This window comes from Corvus cornix, chromosome 3 (assembly GCF_000738735.6).
Source record: "Corvus cornix cornix isolate S_Up_H32 chromosome 3, ASM73873v5, whole genome shotgun sequence".
Taxonomy (NCBI): Eukaryota; Metazoa; Chordata; class Aves; order Passeriformes; family Corvidae; genus Corvus; species Corvus cornix.
In genome coordinates, this window is record NC_047056.1 from 70,232,942 (window position 1) to 70,250,938 (window position 17,997).

Here is a 17,997-nt window from a genome sequence, read left to right on the forward strand (position 1 = left end):
CCTCTACCACTCATGAGATCTGATGGGTGGAGAGTAGAATGACTTAAAATAATAATACTAGTAAATAATCTTGCTTACTGAATAATCAGTGTCTTTGAGACAAATGTCTGATTATAGCTGCCCTTTATTTTTACAGTGTGGTTTTTTCAGTGTCCATAGTAGGTATTTTTCAGATCTTAGATGACCGTGCAACCTCAAAACAGCCTTTTTCACACTTAAGTTTCAAACTGTTCCTATGCATTTGCATCTTCATTCAAATTAAAAAGATGATGGTTTTCTTCTTCTCACCAAGCAAGTATTTTTCCTGTTTGTCTTCATCTGGCCAGAAGTTTTGCAGAAAAATGGGACTTGATAATATGTGGGCTTTTTTGTTGTTGTTGTTGGGGGTTTTTGTTTGTTCGTTTTTGGGGCTTTTTTTGTTTGTTTTTGTGTTTTTTTTTTTTTTTTTTGGTGCGGCTTTGTTTCTTTGTTTGAATATTGGTTTTGTTTTTAAAAGTAACTCCTTGCATTGTTCATAGGGAATATCCTACCCTGAAGGAAAAATAAGTGCATCAAAACCCCTGAAAATAATACACAACTATGTAGCTGATCTTCATGGGAATGATTCAAACAACCTCTGTCTTTTTGGGAAATCAGATAAAGCTAGTAGGAGTGAATGGTAGACTGATACAAATGTCTAAATAGGGTTCTACAGTCTCCAGGGAAAAATCTGTGGTTTTTCATTTCAAGGATTCCAAGGGTGTATTGATTTCTAGGAGCTGCAAATGCTCAGTTACAATTAACTCCAAGGTACCAAGGCCAAGTATCTGTATTTTTCTTTGAGACTGATCAAAACCTGTTTCTTAACCTTTTATCTTTTGAATAAGATTTGGGTTTCGTGGGATCTTGCCCATTTGAATCTCCACAATTTTATTTAACCTTCTGACTTTTGTAGTTTCCTGGAAGGCTCCATCTTTTGTGGTCATTGTTGTGTTTTAGAAGTTGTTGGAATTTTCTTCTTGAAAGTAGTGCAGTATTTGGGATAGTTACTAAAGCCTGAAGAAATGAGTGCGTGTAGCAACTCCAGAAAGAGATCGGTCTCCCTTCCCATCATGAAGGGTGCTGTGGCTTTTCTTTGAAATTCTTGAAAAAGTTACATGCAAGACTTTGTCTTGTGATCAATCACTTCTGGGAATGATGCAATTGACTCCAAATTCTGTGCACCTCCTGCCTCCTACCTGGGACTGTAGTTTTCCACACTCCTGGTCTGTGTGAAGATCACATTTAATAAGCAATAGACTGATGAAACTTTGGATGGAATTTTTCACCCTTATTTAAGAAATATTTCTCCTTGTAAGCAATATCCCATGAAAATTGAGCAGTTGGAGTCACTTGGGTTGGAAAGGACCCTAGGAGTTCACTTCCAGGAGCTTTCTGTTATAGAAGGTGCGCATTTGCAACCTTCTTCCAAGATAAAGCAATGAAGATCATCTTTGTTATGTTTCTATTCGCTTTGTGAAGAATATATTAAATATTTTAGAGACACACTTTTTGTGGATTTCTGGGACTCTTGAATACCTGAATTTTATCCAAGCTGTATTTTAAATGATCTTTAGTCACTCTCTCCAGCCAAGTAGGTGTCTGAAACTTCATAAATGGAAGAAAAGGTACCCAAATTTATACAGTTCTTTGCATCCCAAAAAATACTGCGGCTTTTGCGGAACTGAGCATTTTGAGACCTCTTTTTTACTGAAGACCTTGGTTGCAATTCATTCCCAAGTACTCTTAAGTCTAAGAGTAGCCAAGTAAAAGCACAGATACAACATTTTCTGTGTTAGTTTTTCAGTGACTCTGCTTGTAGATGTGTAGCTGTGAACACATAAATTTCAGGCAAGTACTTCCTCACTGGACCACAACCATTCTTGTTTTGCACATGACTAGGTTACTGTTTTGGCTTACTTTTAACTCTCCAAGCACCACACCACATAACAGTTGAAGTTACTAAAGTTTCTTTGTGTCATAAGTGAAGGTGACACTTCTAAATTGCCTTTTTAATTTTTTTGCCTTTGGATGAAAATGTAGTGCAGAGAAAGGCCCCTGTTGTCTTCACACCAGAGTTGTGTTTGGCTTTTTGTCTGTGAAGTCTTGTGTTTCTTTGTGATTGGCTTCACAAAGCTGATGGGGTGAGACCCCTTGTTTCTCAGAGGCAGGTGGAGCAGGGGGGCTGTTAAAGACTCCCTTGTAACCTGGTCTAAGAGCATCTTCCCACAAAGTGGGACGGTAACATCAGTTCCTCCAAGCCTGGCATGACACATTACACAAGTCTGCCCTTACTGGATAAACCCATTAATTACTAGGCAGTTATAGCATGGTGATGAGCCCCATCCCATTTTTCACAAGCATGTTTTTCAGGTAAGGAAATTTCCCAAACCTCAGTACTCATTTTCTGTATGCAAAGAGATGTTTGGTTGTCGAAGTCCAAGAATAAGTTTCTAAAACAAACGTTCTCATCTGCAGCCTCTAGTGGGCTTTTAAGTTGAGATGGCATGTAGGTTGCAGAGCATCCCTCCTTCTATCATTTCCTGTCAGCTGCATATTTAATGTGAATCCCATTTTTAAATTCTGTTCTCTCCATGTGAAGTAAGTTTGTCTCCTCTCCCCTTCTGAATCATGCTCAAAGCACATGTCATGACAAGGGTGATTCTCTACAGAAGCAGCTGTGGATGTTGGAATGGGCCAGGGTTTTTAGTATGTTCTGGAGAGATGTGCAGAAGGATATTTAATAAGTACTTGAAACTTGAGTAGCAGGTAAAAATAAGTTGCTATAGACTGCTGTTAGAATATACTAAATGCATAAAATTGAATGCTCGCAGTATTTAAATATATGCATGTTTGAGTGTGATCATATGGTCAGATGGTGAATCCTATGATTCAGATATGCGCATCAATAATACAGTGGTTTAATATCCATTTAAAAAATGAGTATGTCAGAGAGTTTTCTCTTATTTACTTCTGACAAGTCATTAATAAAGCAAATTGGATAAAAGCCCTGAGGCTGGTATTTCTTGCATTTCTAATAAGGAAGCCAAGAATCTTGCCAAGTAGCTCCATGCCTTACCTCTAGTGCTAGATATAGAATTGTCAGTTATAATTCATTTCGAAAAAGTGGGTTGTGTTATTTTTCTAAATGTACCTGCACATGTAACCATGAGTGCATCCTGATAACCCTTCTATATTGAGTAAAATAGAAGGTACTTTCCTGAGATGTTACAGGCTAAAAACTGTTTATATTGTCACATCTGGGACTGTCAGTTTGAATAGAGGGGTTTCTTTTTCAGAATAGTTTGTAATTCAGCCTAAAACTAGCCTGGGCTTTCAATGACACTATCCTATGCTTATAAATCTTCTTCATCAGTGTAATTGATTTTGGTTGTGTTATAGACTTGCCCAGCTGCTTTTTATTAGGCTGTGTGAACAGATCATTTTTTTCCCCCTCCTTTTGTTTGACAGCTGAACAGGAAAGGTAGAGGAATGGAATTTCTCTCTGTTTTCCTTCCCCTTGTAACTACATGGGGCTTGTGTATGGCCTGAAACAAAATGATTGATCTTGTCAGTTGGACACCTTCAATAGAATGCACGGAAAGGAAGGGCAAAAATCACCAGAGGAGCTGAGGAGGACAGTGATCTGTCCACTTCAGCCCCTACCAGCAGTCCTGTGGCCACCAAACATGCCTGTGTGGGGGTGGAGGGGCTCCTGCGAGGTAATTGATGAAAGGGCTGCAAACCCCACAGCTCCTGCTTCTTGGGTCATGAGCAGAACATGTGGGAAGTACTAACAGCGTTTATCTAAACATATAACAACCCCTTTCTGTCCCTTCCAAAATAAACATCAGTTTCGTTGGGAAGTTTGTTCTGCATTCTTCATAATTAATTACATTTGAATTAGCACTAGTACCCATGAGTATGGTCTCTTCTGCTACACCCACTTGCAGAGTCAGTTGACTTCACAGTTGCCCGTGCGGTTTTTTTTTTTGGTTGGTTTTTTTTTTGCTGCCTTATCATACCATGAAATTACCCCCATGTCCAGCTCTTCCTTACAGTAACTGCTGTAGTTGCCATGTTTCCTCTCTATTGTTTAAATTCACAGTTTATGATAATGAAAAAAAAGTGCTAGGAATGTGGTTTTGTCTCATGCAAATAATTTTTAAATCTTTGTGGTATTTAAATATTTAAATACAAATGAAGCTTGCAATGAATAGCAGATTTTTATTTTAATAAAAGTGTAAATTACCAATGCAGTTAAACCTGACGGTTACTGGAGGTTAAAATTCTACTGAAATAGCTGCACGTGTGGAGCAGTACACAAAGCACTAAGTGAAATGTTTGCTTGATTTATTCTGTGCAGCAGACGGACTCTGGTAGTAGGAGGTGTAATTTGCAGCACATTAGCTATTAGCCAGTGTCACTGCCTGAGTGGGTGGTGTGAGTCTCTTGTGCGTGTGCAGTGTCACACCGCGCATGTGTCGGAGCCAGGCGCTTCTCTCCTGTGCTGTAAGATGGAGTTTTTTTGTGAACACTGTGCTGTATTTAAAACTGTGAATCTGCCAGTTTTCAGCTGGGTTACTCTGTCACACGGGTAATATGTAGAGTAAATGGCTTTCCCTTCCCTCCCCCAAATCCTGAATTGCAAAACGAAATTGTAGTGTTTGACTTCCCTACCTTTTTCTGGTATGCAGTCCCCCGAGGATGAAGTAGGTCATTTGCAGATAACCAGCCGGTAAACTTAAGAGGAAGCAAAATGATGCTAATGATTTAGGGGGTTTTTTGGGTACCCTATGCATGCACTTGTGTTGCTCAGCAGAGGTTTTCCAAAAGAGTGTCAGCTTGATGTATCTTTTTTTGTGTGCGCAATTTCACTTGGTTTGCTTTTAGTTCACTTTTTTCCCTGGAGGCACCTGTCTCCTGCCACATACCCATCAAGACTAATTGCACCATCTGGAAGACTTTTGTGTTGCTATTACTTGTGCAGGGTGTCTCTGGGGAGCTTAATTCAGAATGTGAATGTGACCCCTGAAGCCATGTCAAGTAACTGCAGTAGTTTCTAGTGTCTAAAGGATGATCACCGGAGGCTTTATTTGTTTCAAGTCTGATGTGGTTTGCTTTAGTGTGGATATGTTACATGTCAGTAACACAACATGTTATGAAAATGGAGGTAAACTTTTGACTACTGGTTTGGTAATTCATAGAAAATCCTGTCTAAAATTACATCCAAACCATATGTAACATAGAGGCTGTATGATTAGGTGTAGAAATGACAGCCATGTTACTCCTTATTACTTGATTTTGTTCTTCCCCCCACCCACAGCTGCACTTTCCATTAACAGTTTTCTGCTAAGAATGTAAGGTATTCATTGCTAGTGGTGTTGCAAACACTAAACAGCACTGAACACTTGTTTTTGCTATTGCTACAGACTGAGTATGTTCAACACAGGTAATTTTCTTCTACTGTTCATCACCTAGACTGAATCAGGTAAAAGTGCTTCACTTCTAGTGTCTGTCTAGACAGTGGTTTATTTAAAGGCCAGCGCTCCATGTTCCTAAGATGAACACTTTTTATCTCTACTTTTGTAACATCCTGTCACTTGACAAGCTGTAGAGCACTGGGCATGAAAAACCAAAGTGTTCTGATTGTTCAAAATATCACTGTAATTTCCTATTTTTTTTTAAGTGTTATTAATTTCTCATTATATCTCTGCCTTTAGTAAGACACTGTGATTTTACCACATACATATGTGGAAAAAAGGAATTTTTTTCCTAAAACCACTTTTCTTTAAAAATGATGGAGTTTTAAATAGTGTTGAGGAAATATATTTGAATTCAGTTGCATCATCTGTATAACTTCTGTGGTTGTGAGTAATGTGGTCAACTGAAATTCAAGCCAGAGAAGTACTTACACCACCACAAACAATTATGAATTGTATACAGATGCATACACACTATGTATTATTCATTATATGTATTTTCTGTTTTTTCCTGGGTAGTTTAATGTTCGTTGTGGCTCTGACTTCAGAAATCTATAGAGTTTTAAGTGTATAACTGTCTTGGCTGCATTCTGTTAACTGTATATTGGAGCATGATAAGAAACAAATTATGTATTTATGTGTTTGGTGAGAATAGAGATATGCTGGTTACAAATTCACAGAATGCTGAAGGCAAGCAGCTGTCCCCCTCCTCCTTAAAATCCCTCTCTACATGTACCCAGTAAATAAAATAAAGGTGCATGTCACAAGACCACAGTGTGTGTGCCTTGAGCAGAGATCTGAGCAGTGCAAGCTTTCATGGGTTTGAGTGGCTGGGAAGTACTGGGAGGCTGAACTGAAAACAGAGAATTTCTGCTTTGGGAAGTTATATAGAATCTCCCTTCCACTGCTTTTTATGTTGTTCTAGTCAGGGTTGCTGTGAGCATAAGGTATCCTGAGCTGCCAGGCTCACTGGGCACGCCTGACTTGTGCAGGGTGGACCAGCCTGTCAGTCTGCAGGTGAAGCAGATAGGATGTGGGCAGATTATAAAGGCACAGAAGTCATGGCCTCATTTGGCTAGTTAGATCTCACCAGAGCTAAAAGTGTTGTGGGTTGTGGTAAAAAGCCATACTGGCCTCTTATCTTCACTGATCATATCATTTGTAGGGTGTGGCCACACTGAGTGGGATCTTCGGCATCGCTGGAGGGAGAAGTACTAGCCTGGAATTGGGTGTGTGGGTGTGAAGATCAATCCCAGAAGCTGACTAGCATCAGCTACCTGGTTGGTCCTGCTCATTCTCCTCTGAGCATAGTTTGGACCATTTCCTCATCGCTGTAAAACAGGATGTAACGGCTCAAGCAGTCAAGATTTTATTTGCAGTAGCACAGGAACTTTCACACAGAAAGGTGCTATTTAAATTATTCTTCTTCATGTCTGTCTGTGTTAATGAAGTAGTGTACAGCAGATACTCTTGCATTGTGAAGTGTACACGTAATGACAAAGTCCAAATGAAACTTTAGATTGCATCCACTGTTTTCTTTATTCAAACATACTTGCACGATCAACATCCTAGATTTTTTTATTCAGCTGATTTAAAGACAGTTCCGTTTTGATTTCCTTCAGTTATTAGGGCTAAACTTACACTCTGGGATAAAATGAGTTAAAGTGCCTAGTAATTTGTGATGTAGTTCTTCATATGATTTATTTAATAAATATTTAGATTATATCAGACATATAGGCTCTTATTTATTGGAAATTAGTATACAAATTTAATAGCATCTGGAATGTATTAATCCTTTTGTCTAGCTGTATTGATGAATGTAGGAAGTAGAAAACAAGTTCGACAAGGACAGGAAGAATACAATTGGAGACATTGCAGTCAAAAAGGAAAGCTAAGCTCACTTTAAAACAAATTAACTTCTGAGGTGGTATATCTAAATGGTCATCTGGAATTGCTCTCAACAAATATGATTTTGAGGGCAGTTTCCTTCTGACCCCAAATTTAAAGTTGTAGCATTTGAAACCGGTTTTTTGTTTAAACCAGCTCATCTCTACTTCATTTATCTCTAACTTTTATTGTACATCTTTCATCAGTTTCTGCATTTTTGTTATTTTCCTACAGTAGCTAGACCTGTTTTATGTACTCTGCCCTCTGTTCACAACCACTAAACGGTTTTCTTTCAGCATGTTACAGATTTTGGTTGCACCTTTCCTCCTTTGTCTTTCTTCTCATGAAGTAGGAGGCTTCTTTTGTTGTTTTTTGGGGTTTTTTTTGTGCTTCAGACGAGAAACTGAAATCTCTTACGTTCCTGTTACAGTAGATTACATTGAACTATTCTGAAATACTCCTGTCATGACATGACGTGAAATGCAAGGGACATGCTGCTCCTTGAAAATAATCAAGATTTAATTCTATCCTGAATACTTGTTTCTCTCTGCAATAGTAGGATTTCGTTGTAAGTGTCAGGTAAAGGATGACAAAAGATCATGATTCATAATTGCAATTTATTTCCCTGCAAACATGAATATTAAAGACTTGATGAATGGATGGCAGCCTGAGGTCTAAGTCTTTTTTTCCACTTTGGTACAGTGAACATGGATTGTGAAAATATGCTTCTTTTTTTTTTTCTTCTTCCTTTTTTAGGGGTTTTGTGTACGATAGCCGAAACAATTTACAGATGCGAGGTTTGGTCGTCCTGCTTATTTCCAAAGCTGCTGGACCCAGCACAGCAGGACTCTCTTTCCAGCACGACATGGTCAGTGGAATTTATTCCAGGTATGTAGTATGATATGCTAAGTTATATTTGATGGGCAATTTCTTGGTGGTATCAAAGCGTCCTAAATGGCCTGTTCACCTGTTAAGGGAAATCAGTACTTACCTAATTACAAAGCTTTGTTCCTTGGGCTTATTATAAGCTTTCCACAGTGAAAAGCATTTCCTACTCTTTGTATAACTGTTAGTATATCTTAATTGTGGTTTTTGGGCACAAAAAAATTGAAAACATTTGGGTCAAGATAGTTTAAAGTTTACATTAAGAGGTACTCAGAATAAAAAAAACCCCAATGCTAGAAAATATTTTTAAATAGAGTATTTTTTTTTTTTATTTGCTCCAATGTTACTTGGGTACACCTGTTTGCTAGAAATTTCAGAGCAAGATGCCAGCCTTACGGGACACCGGTTCGTCTTACTGAGCACATAAGTTTTTGTATAGCCTGTTTGAAGGGTATTTTCCCATGCAGCAGCAGTGTAGAATAAAGTTTTTACCTCCCACATGTCACAGCAGATTTACTCAGCCTACCCTTATGGTTCCTTAGGCTCTCACTGAACTATTTCAGCTGTAAAGAGTTCCTAAATATTTTTTAAGCTTTTAAGATGAATTTCTTAATACTAGTAACAACAGTAATCAAAATCAGTGGTTGCTCTCCTTTGTATATTTGACAGTGAACTATTCAATTGAAGTAAGTAATGAGATCTGGTTGAAAAATTGTAAAACTTGATTTTTTAAAAATTCTTTGAAAAATTGCATGTTGCTTGGTTGAGGGAACAAGACTTGTATTTTTTATTAATTGTGTTTCTGACCTCTGTGATATACTAAATGAGGATCCTTAGTGACATGTTTGCATACTGATTTCTTTCGAAATGTAGAGGTAGTATCATAGAGTTGAAAAGACCAAGTAAATAAAATTTTAAAAATATATGTAGTATCTTAAAATAGCAGAGAAGGAAAATATATATGAATTGGTACAGGCAGGAATAACAATAAGTAAGCAAAAGGACAAGGCTGTAAAGCAGGCTTGTTCTGGAAGGCTGTGTTGTCCTTTTAGCTGTTTAATTCCATTCTTATTTTGTTTCATCCCTAATGGCCCCTTAGGGTTGTAAAATTTTTATATTTATATGCAAATGATGCAGTATGAAAGCATAGTTCTAGTTAGTTAATTACGGCACAGGAGGTATTTTAGTTTGTTTTGTAAATGATTAAAAAAATTACCTTAGTATGCCTCATAAAAGGAGAGAAAAAGCATTATTTTTTTGATAACTAAGTTCTTGAGTATGATGGTTCTGACCATGGAGGTAAAGTTTGAGCGTTTAAAGCTGCCGTTGGGAAGGTGACTAGTGGAAGTATTCATTAAGGAGCAAATAAGACCTTGAATTAATAATGAAGCGTTTGGTGTAAATGGACATCATTGGAGCGATGCCAGTTCAACCAGCTGAAAATCTAGCCTAATAATCTAAGTTTGAGCAAGTCAATAGCCATTATAATACCTAGTTCAGAGTTACAAAGGTACTCCAAAAACAAAGCAGTTTTGAATACGCCCACACAGGTTCACTTAAGGTTCATTACTGTCTGCAAAAGTGATGACTGTGGAGTTGTTAATTTAAATGGATTTTCAATGACACTTAAGTCCTGCAGCATGGTGTAAATACAAGAAAACATGCCCCTGTGTTGCTTCATTTTGTGTCATAATGGTCAGTTCTTGCCCTCTACTGAAGTCGCTGTGGGCTTTGGCTTTGGACTCCTTTCTTTATTTAAGGTACTTTTAAATGCAAGTCTTATTTCTGATTTCCATTTCTCCGTTGTATATAGAGAATAGGCAGCTTGTAAAGTTGTGATCTTAAAGGGCTTTTGTGATATTTTTGACATGTATTACAAGTTGTGTTTTACAAACTGCCTTCTCCTGAAGAAGAACAAAAGGATGTTGTTTTCCATTAGTGCATTTTTGTCTGCTATCTTGGTTGCAATGTAATTGTATATGGTTTGTGTATATTGGACATATATGTCAAAGGGAAAGTATATCCCTCAGTGATATGAAGTGAAGAAATATGCTTAATCCTTTATTGCTTATATGTCTCCAACTTTGGAAAGTATTTTTTGGAAATAGGTTCTCACAGCTTTTCAGCTCAGCTGTAATCTATACAGCTCTTTTTGTTGCCATGCCATATAATTACTTCATCTTTATATATAATATTTTGCTGGAAATATTATTTCTGGCCCTGTAATGAGCATCTTCACTGCCTCATACTTATGTGCTGTGAACATTATATTGTGGACTATTAGCTGGGATATGGCTCACTTGATTTTAGGATACTTAGTAGTGATTAATTAATTGCATTTCTGAAATCTGAGCATGAGCTAAGTTGTTCCAGTACTTGTCAGCAATTGCAGCAGCCCAGTCTTTCTTTTCCCAGTGTTTGTGTTGGAACCAGTTCTTGTGCTGTATTTAAATATTCAGTCCTGCAGTAGATAGCCAGGTTACATCAGTCCTCTGTAACTGGTACTACACTAAATGTACAGTCTGTGACCAGGAAGATGTAACAGTGTGATAACCATTTAACTTAAAAAAACCACACAAAAATATGGTGGACGTTTTCATACTGGAATTTGGCATGTTCTGTGTAACCTCTTCTCACTATTTTATATTCTTAAATCACAATAAAGCAATACAAAAATTAAAGCCAAAAGATGCTGAGAGCTGAATTTGGGATACAAAAAGAAAATATCCTATTCTCTTGTTCTCTAGATATGTCAATTCAAAGGACAATTGACCTAAATGTATAAAAATAGATTATCTAACTTCCTAGCTGGCATCTGTTTTTCACTGGTACACAATGGAACAAAACCGATGCCTGCTACCAGAGAACAATCTTTTCCAGAATAATGAGGATTACAATTTAGGTAGTTACCGGAGCAGGGCTAGTGTAGTTAAATGGTGCTGCCTCTGGCCACCATTGCCTTCAGCTTTAGCACTTCATAATTTCCAAGAGTTGTGATCTGCCTGCATTAATCTGGGGCCATGGGGGTCATTGTATGCAAGGGTATCATAGTAACTGCTGGTTGCCTTATGAGCCATGCTGAAGATAAGGGAGGAAGTGTTATAAAAGCCTGCCTGGCATGCTTTACTCTGTACAGCCACCTCCCTGTCGTGTTGGCAGCAATCTGACTTTATTCCTATTGGCGGGGAAAAGAACCTGGCTTTACTTCCAGCTCAGCACCAGTGATCCCAAAAGAGGATGAAGAGAAGTAGCAGCATGATAAACAGCTCTCTATTTCAGCTGCTGGACAGATTTCCTAAAGTTGAAACTTTCTGCTGGTCTCTTAGCATTAAAGAACATATTTCCTTGGCTACAGATGCATTGCAAATACAAGGATCAATTGTGTGCTCACTACAAAGTACGCAAACAGTATCATGTAAGAGTTTATGTCATCGCTTGTACTCAAGCAAAGCGTGCATCCCATATTCCCTTGAAACTCCTTACTTTGGTGCTGAAGAGAAAGCAGAACTCATGTTTGGGTTTAGGCAGAATCAAATTAACAATAAATTATCATGCTAATACTATGAGAGAGTACCTTAGATGTGACACAGGAGGCTAGAGCTTCATAAGGGCTTTGAGATCCATTTCCTAACTGGTGATTATACTAGAGTCTGACACTGTATTGCCTTCTCTCAGAGCAAAACTCACTTGGATAGTTAAGTATGCAGCTTCCTGTTATTTTACTTTGCTGCTGTAAGTGAGGTTGTAATTGAAACTCCAGGATCATGTGGTTTCTGAACACTGACAGCTTTATGCTTCATAGTGGAGCTACATTCTCACAGCTGAAGAGACCAAGACTGGCTTGGGTCCTCTCTCAATGCACCCAAAGGGGTATCTTTTTCTATTCACATCTGGCACTGCCAGACACTACTGCCTGGGGACTGAGGAATCTCCTTGCCTTTATATTGAGTAATGAATGCCTGAGATAGCCTCTGTATTGCAGCTTAAAATGCAAGTGACACCAAAGAACTAACTTGGTCCATCTTTTCAGCCCTCGGTATCCTTGGCTCTAATACAGCAAGTTATTTTCTTCTCTCTGTTTTGCCTTTTTTCTTTTTTTCTTTCCCCCCATTAGTGCCAATTTTAAAAATACCCTCTAGTATTGACATCCATCGAGTCAGCTCTGCAGATTTCCTTGGATGCTTGTCAGAGGTTTAAAACCATTCTTTTTTTTTTGTCAGATCTGCCTATGCATTCACACTGGTGGATCCTATGGTCATTGACAAGCAAAGACCTTTTTAATCAATATGTAGATTGGAATATAGAAAGTACTATTTCAGTTCTGTACTAAAACCTGGTAAATCCAGCAGATTGCTGATTTGGACTATTGATAGTGGACTCTGTCCTTGCACCTTCTTCCTCAGGATGATGCAGCTGACCTTTACAGCTCCAGGAATTCGTCGCTTTGTAAGATGAACTTGCTTTACTACAAGAAGGTACTCAACTGGATAAACTTGTCTCTGAATCAGAATCCTTCCTGCTGCATGGAAGAGTGGTGGTAGTAGTGACAGGAATCATGAACATAGACTTCTTGTTCTTAGTGTTTTAATAATGATTTTGGAACCACCATTGATGCTGCTTCCAATAAAAACCCATTTAAAAAGTAATTTGGCAGCAGATGCCAACTCCTTGTTATGGTGATGGGTCTTTTGCTTGTCATGTTCCAATAGTAAGTTGTCCTGAGTACCCATTTTTGGAGGCACACACACACACAGGGGTCACAGAGTCTGATTTCACATGCTCTTTGTCATTGTGGCTATACCAAAGTCATCTTGTTCTAACCTACTCTAAGGAACACTTAAAACTTAAATTCAAATCTTAACCAGAGGATTCATTCACCCTTAGGTTGCTTTTTCTCTGAATGTTTCTTTGGTTGCAAAGAAGTCAGAGGGGATAGGTGTCTTTCTAAGGACTGTAAGGACAGAGGACATACTGCTCTGTTCCTTTGCTGTTCTGTCTACCATTCTCCCAGCTTCTTGCTAGATATGAAAACAAACCTCTGCCTTAATTTCCTTTCCCTGTGTTCCAAAGAGCTTTATGCCATCTTCAGAGAACGTTTGACCTTCCATTAACTTCCTTTGGGGTTAATCAGATGCTGCTGATAGTACATCTAGGTTCACAGCATAATTCAAGTTGGAAGGGATATCAGGAGGTCTGTAGACCCACTTCCTTCTGAAGCGGAGTCAGCAATGAGGTCAGACTCATCTACCTTTCTTCATGAAGGTCAGGTCTTTCAAGAACAGAGTCTTCTTCACAAGGTAATAATCAAGATATGTTTTAAACAGATGAGTGAGCATTCTACCCCTGGCATGTAGCCTCGTGCTTTGTGTCCAATGCTGTCATTGGTGTGCATTCATGAGTATGAAGCTCACAAGAGGCCACGCTGATGTTGGCATAATTTAGCCTGTTAGGTGTCTATGGTCATTTGAAAACTGAAGTATCCAAAGAACTTTCCATCCCAAGATTTTTAGAATTAAAAGTGGCGACTGTGTCAAGGCCTACTTCAAGAGCACAAGCGTAAAGGTCATGTCTGTCTTAGGGAAATACCACTGTGTATTAGGGAAAAATTGCTCTGTATTAATGGGGACACTAGGAATTTCTTCTGTTTCTCACAGGTGACAGCTCACCATCTGCAGCTCTATCTGTTCTTCTCCAAAACCCATGCCATGGCAGCCATAGCAGGGGTGATGCTGTGCTTGTTTAGAGCAGTCTTTAATCGCTGTATGCATGAGGAGCACTCAGGCTGCCTCCAGGGAATCGAAACTTACATGAGTGATGATCCTTGGACAACTTCAGTCTGCAAAGATAAATATGGATTAGTGTAGTCAAAAGCTTAGAGGTAATATACTGATTATAGTATGCTTTTGAGACTTGCAGTCTTCAAAAATATGTACAAAAGTGTTACAGTGGGGATACTGCAACACGTGTATCAGACAAGACCCGTGGAAAGAATATATATGGACCGATTCTTGATAGATATTTTCAGAGATGTTTATTTCTCCAGCTGCATGGCCGGGGCTCTACCCAGGAACTGCTCAATCACGGGACCCGAGGGTCCTTGTCCGTGCAGGGGAACACAAAACAACCAATGGGGAACAAGGCTGACCAGGGGCAGGGAAACCCCGTGTCTCCCCCCAGGGCCCTTCTCCCAGGACCACACGGCAGGGGGGAAGGGACCCCGACATTTCACCTGTTTATTTTTAACAAAAAGAGATTTAAAACTTAACATTGAAAACAACTGGATAAACATGAGATAACAAGAACAGTTTCAAAACAAAACAAGCCACCCTCCTGAGTCTTTAAATGTCCAAACAGATTCTCTGGAACATCTTAAGGCTGACAGAAGGGAGACAGGACTCTCTGAGCATGCTTTGTGGGGAAACTGAGGCAGGAGAGGGTTTCTTCTATTTGTACCTGTTGGCACTCTAAACAGCAATAATTAAATTCTTCCCTCCCCCTCTTCATCCCCCACTAGGCATTGGAAAGGGATTTTTGGGGAAACAATTGGCAAAGGCATGGTTTTGTGAGGGAAACCATGGGTGAAAAAACGGATTGGGAATACTCTGGGGATAATAGGATATAGGGTAAAAGGGAAAGGTGGGATTAGGAAAGGGAGACTGTAGGGACTGTTTATAATGGAGATATTGTCTAACATGACTACGATTTTTATCATATATACTGCCTTTCACAGAAACACCATCAGGCCCAGTGACCTGCGATGCTTGTAACCCTTTTCTACCTTGCACAATTTTGAACTCTACTACTTCTCCATCTCCCAAGCTTGGGATGTATTTTTCAGGGTTATTCTTTTTAATAGCAGTTCTATGAACGAATATGTCTTCTTGGTTGTCACATCTTGTTATAAAACCATAATTTTGTTAAACATTATACCATTTTACTATTCCTAAAGCCTTAGCTACGATGATTTTTTCCTTTTTCCGAGTGGCTGCTGTTTTCTGTCTTGCTGCGTTTTTGCTTTCTCTTTCGCTTTCGCTCGCTCCCATGTTGGAACTCCCAGGGTTGTCAGTGCTGCCGGGGCTGTCGGGGCTGCTCGTGCCTGCGCGCTCTTCCCGGGGTCGCATTCGGGGCCGTGCGGGCTGGGCCGGGCCGCACCGCTCAGCTCCCAGTGCGCCGCTGCCTCCTCTGGTCGCAGCTGCGCTGCCGCTGCCTGGGGCTGCGCCCATGTCTCGGCCAGGCCCCCGAGCGATGACCCCCCTGCGCCCTGCTCCAGTGCACGTTTCGGCTGGGCGCGGCTCTGTTCCACCGCCCACCGCTGCTGCCCGCCGTCCGCGCGCTGCTCCTCTCATGGGGCTCGCTCCACCACGCGCTGTGCGGGGCCGGGTGGGCACCGCGGGCTGCACCACTGCCACCGCGCCTCGCTCCGCTGCCAACACTGCAGCTCACGTCACTCCGCCCACGTGTGGGAACTGCCTCGCTGCTGCTCGCAGAGCGCTCGGTCCACGTGGCCTGGGTCACACGGTCCCTGAAGCAGTTTTAATTTCGCAAGGACACAGCTGACATTGTTCAACAGTCTCGGTAATTAAATAATATTCACGAAAATATCCTTCTATTGGCATATATTTTGACTCAGAAATTAACTGTGTCCAAATGATCTTCCAAAAGTCATTGGTAAGAATCAAGTCCCAAGAAACGTAGAAAAAGTTCTTAAACAACCCTGACAGGAAATGTTTCAGTTCCTTTTGAGCTTGAATTAAGCTAAAATTTACAAATCGTTGTTCAAGAATCTTTTCAAGTTTAAGATAAATGTCCATATGCGGCTCGGAGAGCCAAGAGTCTTTCCACGGTTCCTCCATAGTTTAGAGATGGAACAGCAAAACAAAAACAGGAAGAGAAATCCAGCGTTTACTCACAAATCACAGTCACTGTCCTTAGGGATCGGTGTCTTGCCAGCATTTCTCTACCATTTTTTACAGTGGGGATACTGCAACATGTGTATCAATCAACGAGACCTGTGGAAAGAATATCTATGGACCAATTCTTGGTAGATGTTTCAGAGATGTTTATTTCTCCAGCCGCATGGCCGGAGCTCTGCCGAGGAACTGCTCAATCACGGGACCCGAGGGTCCTTGCCCGCACAGGGGAACACAAAACAACCAATGGGAACGAGGCTGACCAGGGGCAGGGAAGCCCCGTGTCTCCCCCCAGGGCCCCTCTCGCAGGGCTACATGGCAGGGGGGGAGGAACCCCAACACAAATCAACATTGGTTGGTTCACTTTACTTATGCCTATGGCCTGGACTGCTGTTGCACTGGGATTTTATGGGTGAGAAGGATCTGAAATGGCAATGCTCTGCTTTATGTATTTAGCATACCAGCATATGAGGTGTGAGGGCACCTTCTCTGGAAATTCAGAAAACGTAAAAGGTGTTCCACTTCGAGTGAAAAACAGAATAAATACTGCATGAGGATATGCACCTTTGGCTCTACATTCTCTAAGAGCTCCAGTTATTGACAAGTAGCTTCTGTCCTGTTCTTGTGAATGCAGCCAAACAGCTGAGAGACGCTAGTGCTCAGATGACTGTCATGTCTCCAGTTGTAGTAGATGGCTACAATAGCAAAGGGCTGCCTTCTGCTTTAGGAATGGGTCAATGCTCTCTGGCAAAACAGGTGTTTTACTGTGTAAGCTGGATCTCCACTTGCTCAGCTCACCAATGAAGTTTTGGCAGCAGATTCTTTCTACTGTAGGCAAGTTTAGAGATGTTTGTAATCTTAAATAGCTGTTTAAATGCTTTCCAACTGGAATGTGTTTCCACATTAATCTATATTTGATTTAAGAAATCAGATAATTCCCCTTTAAAAGAAATAAAGGAAAAAGCAAATCCATTACAAAGCCTCTTGGCTAATTAGCCGTGGCAAGCATGAGTAAATTTTGATGAAGGTGGTGAGGTTTATTGTATTGTTAGAGTGTAAATGACACTTAAAGGTTAAATTTTACAAAATCCTTCTTTTTACCTTGCATGGTGGAGGCATATCTGTGGATGAATTCTCTTTGAGAGTTATTGTAAAAGGCAAAACACAAATGAAATAAAACCAAAGAAAAACCATACAAATTATGATTTCGGTACCTACAAAAATACAAAGAGCACAAGTGTGAGACTCTTCACCTCATTTCAGATCTTGCCCTTTTTTCAGTTTCTGTACTCTGAACTGCAGTGTGTGTTAACTTCAGAGATTGGATTTGACTGTTTCTTACCTTCATGTTTTCAAGTGAAAAAATGATTCCTAATTCTGCAATGGACTTCTATCATGTGAATAGTACTTTCATATTTGTAAGAAGTTGTTTTGTTTTTTTTTTTTTTCATTACTACTTTTCTGAGTTTACTAATAATGGAAACCAAGTTAAATTTACCTTGACCTGGTGAAATGCAGAGGGAGTGGCTGTGAACCAAAGTTTGGGAGACCTCATGTTCTGTTGCACCTATCCCCATCAATGACTGCTAAATCATGGTAGAACATGCTTAAACAAAATAAAAAGCAATAAATGAGAAAAATTTAGTAAGACCAATAGTGTATGTAGGAACTCAAAACTCGAAGAAGGCAGAGCAGTTATCTTTTGTGTGATGTAAGTATTCAACCTGGGCGTTTTAGTGCAGAATAGCTGTTGCACTTTAAATTCACACTCGCTTACTGCACACAAGCCCTGGGTCTCAGCTGCAGATATTGCA

The 17,997-nt window shown here is 39.9% G+C and overlaps 1 protein-coding gene across 3 annotated transcripts in view; it reads left to right on the forward strand.

The window, feature by feature from the left end:
• PDSS2 (decaprenyl diphosphate synthase subunit 2) overlaps positions 1–17,997 on the forward strand; it is a 117,161-nt gene that overhangs the window by 38,846 nt on the left and 60,318 nt on the right. For 2 of the 3 annotated variants that reach the window (XM_039568946.1, XM_039568945.1), the window contains exon 2: positions 8,145–8,276. The exons of the other annotated variant lie outside the window; for it this stretch is intronic. In XM_039568946.1, the coding sequence (XP_039424880.1) occupies positions 8,145–8,276 (132 nt within the window). The remainder of the gene's footprint in view (positions 1–8,144; positions 8,277–17,997) is intronic. 3 annotated transcript variants of the gene reach the window in all.